Below are 9,297 nucleotides of genomic sequence, written 5' to 3'. Positions count from 1 at the left end.
TTGCGGGTTCAGTATCTTGCTTCAGTATCTTGCTCAAGGATACTTCGACACGTGGCAGGAGGAGCCGGGGATCGAACCAACAACAATCTTCAACTTTACATGTTGTTTTAAGTAAATCTTACAAACCTAAGTCTTGATAGCCAGTACTGATTACTGAATCAGATCCAATGACCTTTTTCACAGCGAACATTTTGACTTAGCAGAAAAAGCACAGGTGATACCGATAACAGTAACAATGGCACAATTCCAGCAATGATTGCAGTTCAGTACATCAATAATAATGTTATTAGTTACACCTATAATGTGAAAACAAGGCAAATATCTTCTGTGAACTTCATGTTTAGTTAAAAAGGTCCAGTGTGTAACATTCAGGAGGAATATGATGTTAACAGGTAGTTTTTCATTAGTGTCTAATCACCCGAATATAGGACAGATAAGAGGAATATAGGAATATATATAGATGCAGCAGGTCGCCTTCCATGGAGGCCGCCGTGTTGAACTGCCAGGATTTCTACAGTAGCCCAGAAGGGACAAACCAAACACTGGATCTGCAAGTATGCCACTAAATGCCAATGAATCCTACTCAACTCCTCAGAAACGTGACATTATGTAAGCATAATATGACCGTACCTTTCACCATCAAGGGGTTTTTATCTTAAGTTTCCTTTTGCTGCAACTCAGCAAGGATACATTGCCTGGGAGAAATGCAAAAATTTGGGACTAAAAAGATTTCTAAGATACCCAAATAGTTTGACTGGTTGAACTTTAAGAATGAGGACTTTAGGATTTTTTGGATGGATGTTAGCAGGATGAACTCCTTCAATGTACATATGGCACATGTGTGTTGTGTTTCAGTCCAGCTGAAATCTCATCTAAATTTAGTTTTTTTAATGTAGTGTAACAGTCTTGTATTATTAAAAGGAAGAAAAAAGGTCTCCAAGAAATATCAGAAATGCTCCTTTTTTGTTGTTGATTGACAGCCGCTGAACTTAAAATAAACCTAACGTTTAATGTGATAACTGTGTATTCATGGAACATCTTTAAAATTAAATATAAAGTCCGTCCTCCATCTGCGCGTTGGATCGTGGTCGAGATCCCTGGTGGCTGTGTCTACTGTCACTTCCTCTCCTCTCTCTGTCCCTCCTCTGACTCTCTCCATCCTCTTTCCTCTTCACCTTCTCCTTCTCCTTCTCCTTCTCCTTCTCCTCCTCAGCCCCTGCTCTCTCAAACTGCCTCCTCGCGCTCTCAATCCTGCTCCCTCGTTTCTCCTCCCCTGTCTCCCTCTGGTCATCTCTCCTGTGGCGACTCCTTTTTGAGTCCTCCCTGCGGCTCCCCGACTCTCTCTCCGAATGCTCCCCCCTCCTCCATGCCGTTTCGTGACTCCGATGCGACTCTCTCCTCGCGTCGCCTTTCCCATGATCTTCCCTGGTCGTCCCTCTCTCCGCATCCCTCCTGGATTCTCTTCCTTCCTTGCTTTCTCTCTTCTCTTCTCTAGTTTTTGAAATCTCAGCTCTCCAGTCCCTCACTCCTCTCTCCTCCTCTGTCCTCCTCCAGCTCTCCATCCTGTCACTGTGTCTGCTGCTGCTGCCACCTCCCTTGTCTGTTTCTTTCGTCTCGTGTTTGCTCCCGCTTTCACTCCTGTGATGGTCTTTGATCCTGCTGCCATGCCTCCTCGTACTCCCACTTTCCGCCTCTTTCTCTCTGGTCGTCGCTCTTTCATCCTCTCTGCTGCTCCTGCTCCTTTCACTTTCCCTCTCCGGCCTCACCCTCTCAGAATACGCTTTCCCACTCCGGTCCTCTCGTTTTGAATCGCCTGATCTGATCTTAATTTCCTCCTGTTCTTTAACAGTCTTGTTCTTCTCCTTTTCCTTCTCATCTGTCTTTTTATTTGTTCTACTGTCTTCCTTTGCCTTGTCTCGCTGGCTCTCGTGTTTTTCTTTTCTAGCTGTAATTCGGTTCTCAGTTTCTTTGTCCTTCTTTCCTTTCTGAGATTGTTCTTTTAAAACGTCCTCTTTCTCTGCTTTGACAGTCTCATTTTTCTGCTCTTTTTCCTCATCAGAAATCTTCTCTAATTTTGACTCAAACTTGCTTCCTCCCTCACCTTTTCCCTTCTTACTTTCCTTCTTTCCCTCTTTCTTAGCATCCTTTTCTCCCATTTCCTCCTCCTTTCCCGTTTCCTCTTTCTTCTCCTCGGGCTCCACCTTTTCCTTCACGCTCTTCTCCTCCTTTTTATCCTTCTTACTTTTCAGATTTTCTTTCTCCTTCTCCGTCTCTGTACTCTTCTTCTGCTCCTCCTCCACCTTCTTGTCCAGTTTCTCCTCCAGGAGGTCCAGCTCCTGATCCAGCTCAGCCATCTTCTTTGGGTCGGACTCAAAATCGTCTTCGATTTCCACCTCCACCTCCTCGATCTCCTCGTACTCCTCCACCTCGATGCCGTCCATCGTCTTCTGCAGCTGCGTCTTCACCTTGTTCAGCTCCAGGAGGCCGTCTTGAAGCTCTTTACACACGTCCCTGATCTTGGTGGCAAACTTAGTTTTGGCGCCCTTGCGGAGCTCGTGGGAGTCTTTGGCGAGGAAGAAGACATCCAGAGCCAAGAAGAGGGCCGACATGACCCCCGTGGTGACGCTGATGGCCTGGGCAGCTTTGGCGGCGCCGCCTGCAGCGCCTAAAACCTGCACAGTGCTGATGAGCTTGTCGGTGTTGATCATCAAGGCTTTTCCAGCACGGCCGCCCTCCTTCATCACATGCTTGAGGTTGTGGTTCATAGCCTTTTTGGCAGCACTCTCTGAGTATTTCTCAAAGTCCCACTCCTGCAGGGTGTCCATACCGTCCTACAAGACAGAAAAAAGGAAGGAAAGTAAGGAAACTAGTGTTTTCCCCTCTATTTAAAACTATTATTTCCTGGAATTATATCACTTTGCATCAAACAAACATCAAAAAACAAAAAAAAAACACCTGCATATTGTAATACTCTGCTGCTTTTAGTAATAAACAGCATTAAAGCAATATGTGACACATTTCTTCGTGTTTTGTAATAAATTATTACATATTGCGGGAAATATAATAATATGGTGCATTATGTGATAACAAACCAAAATGGAGGTCTTCATCTGTACTTTACTCACGTTATGTCTTAAACAATTAATCAAAATTCAACTTCCCAAATATTACATTAGACTGACCTGCGGTGCCCCCCTAATCTGCTGACATTTATTCTTACTGCACTGAAGTCGGTCAATGAATGAATACAATATATCTAAAATAACATCGGCTGATATATCGGTTTGGCATGTTTATGGGTCAAGCTCTAGTTGTCCTCAATCTGGAAACAAACTTATTTTACTAAATACACTTTTTATACTTTATCATTTTATACACTGAACATTACTCTCATTGTTCCATAGATATTTAGAAAATTAAAAGCAATAACATGTCTTCAGGAATCTCCAGTTCTGGTGTAGTTACAGTATTTTGTGCATTATGTCTCCACTCTACCTGTTTAACTTCAGCCACATTTACTCACCTGCACAAACTCCAAACACTCTCTGATGTCTTTGATCTCCTCCTGGTAGCCCTGGATCATCTTCTCCAGCTTCTTCCGGTCCATGTTGGAGTGAACTGTGTCTGTAATGTTGGCCGTTGCTGAGGTGATGCTGCCTGCTGTCGCCACACCGATCCCCACCGCTGTGACGATAATAGATGCTCCAAAAGTAAAAGGTGCCAGAATGAGGCCTGTGATTGTCGCGATGCTGCCTGCGACGCTGGCCACCCCTCCACCTACAGCAGCTTGCACCGTTTTCTTGTGGAACATATCTGCGGCGTCGGCCAGGGCCAAGAGCTCCAGGATGCGTTGTTGTAAGGACGCCCCCCGCTTGTTGAAGAGACGCACAAACAGACGGGCTGCCATGTAGACACGATCAGCTGCCTGCTCCATTGCCCTGGAGAGATAGATGGAAGGGCTTAAACTCATGATATGGTGCATTTGTTACGTTTAAAAAGTCTAAGAAATATCATGATATATATATACAGTACTTCACAACTAAATATATACATTATTCTAATGATAAACATAATTATATTAAAACCACCTGGACAAGTTTTTGTCCAAATGGACATTTGTCAAGCTCCCTATAGCTACTGTGGTTAGCAGTAGTGACTGTTTACAGGTCTGACAGTTCTCCATAAAACAAAAGACTACTACTACTTTTAGTTTTTAGGTGTGTAAAGTCTCCTGACAGCCTGCAATTAGATACAAAAAAATGTTACGGTAGGCAAGATATAATAAGATAATATCCTAAAACTTCTAACTAAAATCAATGTCTTTTAAGGTCTTTTTGAGGAGAGACCTGCAGACACTCTGCACAAGGAAATAGAAATCAAACTATAACCCTAAGCCTAAATTTTTATTTTATTTTATTCATTTTAATGAAAAGTTAGAACATGCTTACATTTCCTCCTCATCCTCCTGGAAATTAGATGTCTCATTCCACTCAGCCCAACCTGACAGCAGTTAGTTAATATATGGAGCAAATAAATAAGACAGTGGTTTGTTTTTAGTTCTTAGTGGTGATTTCTTTTTGTTTTTTTAGGACTTCAATTGCGTGCATGAACACTCGGCTGTGTTCACTGATAACTCTCCCATTGGAGCAGCACAACAAAGAAACACAAACAGTCGAAAGTAATTATAGGTGAAAAGACAATCATACCAACCTTTGACTGTGTTCCACCACTCCATCAACTCATCATTCTCCTAAAAACAGAAACGTTTGTCAAAGAAAAGCTTCATATATGTAACAAATGCAGAAACTATAAGGAGTACTATCACAGCTAATCTGTTTGGTTCAATTAGAAACAAACATGGTGCGTTCAGTTCATGCAATTGAGTTTGAAAAAAGAGGGTCTGCCTCCAAGCGGGAATCTGAGTGTAAAACGACCCCTGAAACACACCTCCTCAGATTCGAGAAGGTTGTCCTCAGTAGGGTAAGCTGCCATCTCCACAGGCTGCACCTCTACTGAGCTCTCCTGTGAAACAAAAGCACAATAACACAACTTTATGGCAACAACATTCAGTCTGAAGGGGTTAATATCTCTGTATGCCCGTTAGCACACAGACACTGAGTCTGTTATGTTCACTGTCACACACACACACTAACATGCCTTTATGTCCCTATGCTAACTCGTGACCACTTCACAGGCTGTAGCTGTAGAGTGGTCAATATACAAGTAAATGACCAATAACATCAAGAATATGCACATACTATAATAAACTGCAAATAACATACTGGTTTACACAGGCTGAGGCTCTGTTTTCGTTAATGTGTCTAATATAAATATAAATGTGTTGATCTTAAGTTGCATGCATTTTGATATTTACTTCCATTTTCATGTATCAACCTCATTAAAATGTTTTTTATTTCTGTATATTTACTCAATAATATCCTCATACTAACCGGTGCTGGGCTCAGCTCTTGCAGTTCAACAACCTCATCAAGAACAGGCATCTTATCTGAACTCTATGGAGGAAAAAACGATTAGTGTCATCAACTCAGTACTAAGCTCATCTGAGAACTTCAACACACATTAATTATAAAAACCAGTAAACAAGTAAAGGATGAATGAATTAAAAATAGGCATATTTGTACAGATATAACGTGTATCTATAAAAATGACTAATAAACTCTTAGACTGATCCTCAAGACTTGTCCTAATAATGTAATTGTAAGCTTTATTTTAATTTTAAGCTTTTATATAAAGAAATAAATAATTGAAAAAAATGTGGAAGATGTTCTGCTTGTTACTGAACTGTAACTGTAACTGTAACTGTAACTGAAGAACAGCTAGAGGAGATCAGCACATACCTGTGAGCTTAGATTGAGTTTGGGTAATTTAGGAAGAGTTTTCTTGACTCGGAAGGACACAACCTGAGAAACCAAACAAGAAAAGAAGGATTTATCAATGAGCTAAAACTGGAAATGCAAGAGAAAAATAATTCCACAGCTAAGCTCCTGTCACTCTTGTGTTACAGTGTTATTACTATCAAATATATAATTTAATACTATATGTCTATTACCTGCATGGTCAATCAGTCAATCAATCATACTTTATTTGTATGACACTTTTAATATAATAAATGTCTTTGTAATCAATAAAACACTCGAAAAACATGGACTGAGGAAAAGTAATATAATTTGCAGTGAGAATACCGGAGACAGGATTAGAAAAAGATGAAAATTAAAAAAATAAGAAAAGGATATCTTATGTAATAAAACACATTGATGTATAAACAGACCAGATAAATAAATAAATAAATACAATAGGCAGCAACCTAAACCGCCACGTGGTAAAGCTGTTGAACTACACTTTGGTTCTTGATCCTGCTACTTTCTGTTGTACCTCTGGATGTTTCTTCAAAGTGTACAACAACAACTCACTCGTCTGTTTTTCTTGATGGTTCTCCTGCGTCTCAGCCCGCCTCCTGCTGGCGCCTCCATATCCTCACTTTCCTGCAAATGAACAAAGAACGTCAGCAGAGATAATTAGCGGCTGCACAGACGCCTCATCCAGGAGTTTATAAGGATCATCTAACCTGCTCACAGTGCTAACTCTCTGCATCCATACTTATTATTAACATTATAACTACAAACTGCTGAATATCATGCAAATCAAATCAGATATTTAGAGTATTCAGTTGCTTCAGTGACAATCTCAAATGTACAGATTGGAATTAATTCACATCAAAAACACTTTTTTCTAGGTTTTCTAGCTTACTGCCACTATGACTACTGTTACTACTACTTTGATCTATTGCTAACTACTACTGATTGTACATTTCAAACAGCTGTTGATAATATCTCTACCTGATGTTCAATTGTTTTGGGCGTCCTCCTGAAAATTCCACTGAACCCTCCTTTTTTCTCCTATTAAAACAATAAAAACATGCAGCATTAAATGGGGAAAAGTGTGCAGATACGGTCAAACAGAATAATACACTCTACAAAACTCACCTTTGTGGCGCTTGTAGCTTCACAGAGATTGTCTGTACTGTTCGACAATTCACCGAGATCGTCCTTTAAAATAAAATCAAACATGAATTGAGTTATGACAGGTTTGCGTGAGGTTGTTGGGGAGCATGAAATGAAGCTCAACACACAGGGTCAAAAACCCACTCAGATGTTTAAAAGTCACATAAAACTGTAAATAATAATACTGAAAATCTTTTTTAAATGTTATGTGCTGGAGGAGAACTTGCACACTGAGGTAAAAGAGCTTGCCTTGGCTTGAATATTACAAGAAAATAACTGGTCTTAAGGTGTGCAGGGCTTTCGAGTTCAGGCGGCAGCTCTTTACATCCTGTTAGATCCACCTGTAGGCTACTTGCAGTTTTTAGACCCCATTCGGATAATACATAAACTTTATTGCTATTATTATCAACCACACAAGATAAGTTTGTTCATGAGATTAACAGCTTACCATCTAGCATGAAACACTGCTATCACACAGAAAATTAGGATTTGCTACAAAACTAAATGTGGAGTCGAAACTAAGAGTCAATCAACTCTTTGATCAGGCGTTTCCCATCATGCTCTGTCTTACAGTCGATCTCTGGATGTTACTGTTGTGCCCACTTGTGCACGACGTCAGAGCAAGTCGGCATCAAGTCGGCACACACATCTAATGTGCGACGATCGCACAAGCCTAGTTGATCTCGAACGAGCCTATTTAGATGTCATGGAAGTACACTGGCAGGGTTGCCTACAGTATTAACTCTCAACACGTTCAAGAAGCTCTCACCTCTGCTTCTATGAGGCTGTCGCAGCTGGTGGACAGTTCCTTTGAGTCGCTGAGAGGATCCTGGAAAACAAAAAGAAACATTTTGTACACAGTTTGGTTGGTTCTTGGTTATTTGTGAAGAATTCTAACTTTAAGCTCTAGCTTTCAAACTAAACAGATGAGTTTAGTTTTAGTTTGGTCACCTTAGTAGCGATCGAGCGCGGAGCCGGTTTGGGAGACTTTTTGAAGATCCCTGCCAGTCCTCCGCTCTTCTCCTGAAACATTTACATTACATTAACGGTCAATAATCAGCAGCATAACAAAGAAAAACAGAGATTGTGATCGTCGGACAACATTCGTACCTTTGATGTTGTTGCTTCCAACAGATTTTCACAACTGGCAGATAACTTCTTCTCCTCTCCTGTGTCCTGAACAGAAAATAAAACATTAAAAAGAGAAAAAGAGTAACACACATACAAAGTATAAAGTGTATGTGAAAGAGTCTTTACTGTACCTCATCTGTTGTAGCCCCCTCTGCTGCTTTGTGAGTCTTCTTAAACATGCCACTGAAAATACTTTTCTCCTGAAAACAGACATTAAACACAGACACAGTTTACTTAAGTCGCAGTAAAAAAAGCACTGGCAGGTTTAAATTTTTATGTAAAGGATGAATCAAATCAACAAACTTGAACCAAACAAGCTTAAAATATTCTAAAATTAGTTTTTCAAATGTAATTTATGAGTGCATTAAATAAACATTTATTAATATTTTACAGTACCTTGGAGTTGCTGTTTTCAAACAGACTGTCATTACTTGCTGTCAGTTCGTTCTGGTCGTCTTTGTCCTGAAATTAAAGAGATTAAAGGTATATAAAGCCACATTTGCACTACACGGTACGGCTCTACTCAACTGGACTCTACTCGCTTTTGGTTCCTCTACACACACACACACCACACAACACACGACACACACACACACACACACTCACCTCTGCAGCCGCCTCATCTTCAGACGCTTTGGGAGTTTTCTTTTTAAGTCCACTGAACAGCCCGCCTTTCTCCTGACGAGTGAAACACAAAAGTTTTAAAAAAGATAGAAAGTCATTAACATGGTTTCTAAAACCCAAGGTCTTATTATCATTTATTCTCATGCACTATGCCTCCCATCGGTATTCTGTATTCCTGTTTCATCTATTCTGATCCCTTATTCGTCTTTTTATTCTATACTATCCACGTTTTTCTCAACTTTTGAGATTTGTCCATTATACTCACCCTCCTCACACCCATGGCTATATATTCAACCACGTAGCGCCCTCGCCACACCACCAGTTGTCCGTGCCAACTTCCATCTTCCTTTTTGCTCCTCTTTTCTGGACTATTTCATTGCGCGGAGCCCTTTGCCTTATGCCTCCCCTACATGAAAGGAGCAGCTGAAGCAGACACGGAAAGGGGGCCCGAGCCCACCACAGATAGTCACCTATTTATTGCTTCAGGCAGGTAATGAATCACAGTGGAGCCTTAAATTTT

General features: G+C 40.6%; 1 protein-coding gene across 1 annotated transcript in view; it reads right to left on the bottom strand.

Annotated features, from left to right (window-relative positions):
• si:rp71-1g18.13 (uncharacterized protein LOC560271 homolog) overlaps window positions 1-9,297 on the bottom strand; it is a 24,168-nt gene continuing 14,871 nt past the window's right edge. The window contains exons 35-50 of the mRNA XM_035671362.1: window positions 8,760-8,831; window positions 8,550-8,615; window positions 8,285-8,353; window positions 8,133-8,198; window positions 7,974-8,045; window positions 7,792-7,851; window positions 7,005-7,067; window positions 6,858-6,917; window positions 6,432-6,503; window positions 5,859-5,921; window positions 5,451-5,513; window positions 4,948-5,022; window positions 4,711-4,750; window positions 4,449-4,500; window positions 3,524-3,938; window positions 1-2,831 (exon numbers count right to left, since the gene is read on the bottom strand). Of these exons, the coding sequence (XP_035527255.1) occupies window positions 1,047-2,831; window positions 3,524-3,938; window positions 4,449-4,500; window positions 4,711-4,750; window positions 4,948-5,022; window positions 5,451-5,513; window positions 5,859-5,921; window positions 6,432-6,503; window positions 6,858-6,917; window positions 7,005-7,067; window positions 7,792-7,851; window positions 7,974-8,045; window positions 8,133-8,198; window positions 8,285-8,353; window positions 8,550-8,615; window positions 8,760-8,831 (3,093 nt within the window). The 3' untranslated portion in view covers window positions 1-1,046. The remainder of the gene's footprint in view (window positions 2,832-3,523; window positions 3,939-4,448; window positions 4,501-4,710; window positions 4,751-4,947; window positions 5,023-5,450; window positions 5,514-5,858; window positions 5,922-6,431; window positions 6,504-6,857; window positions 6,918-7,004; window positions 7,068-7,791; window positions 7,852-7,973; window positions 8,046-8,132; window positions 8,199-8,284; window positions 8,354-8,549; window positions 8,616-8,759; window positions 8,832-9,297) is intronic.

This window comes from Morone saxatilis, unplaced genomic scaffold (genome assembly GCF_004916995.1).
Source record: "Morone saxatilis isolate NCDOM2014 unplaced genomic scaffold, NCSU_SB_2.0 Contig23, whole genome shotgun sequence".
Lineage (NCBI taxonomy): Eukaryota > Metazoa > Chordata > Actinopteri > Moronidae > Morone > Morone saxatilis.
The sequence above is the reverse complement of the archived record's forward strand: the minus strand, read 5'-3'. Positions and strand labels throughout refer to the sequence as shown.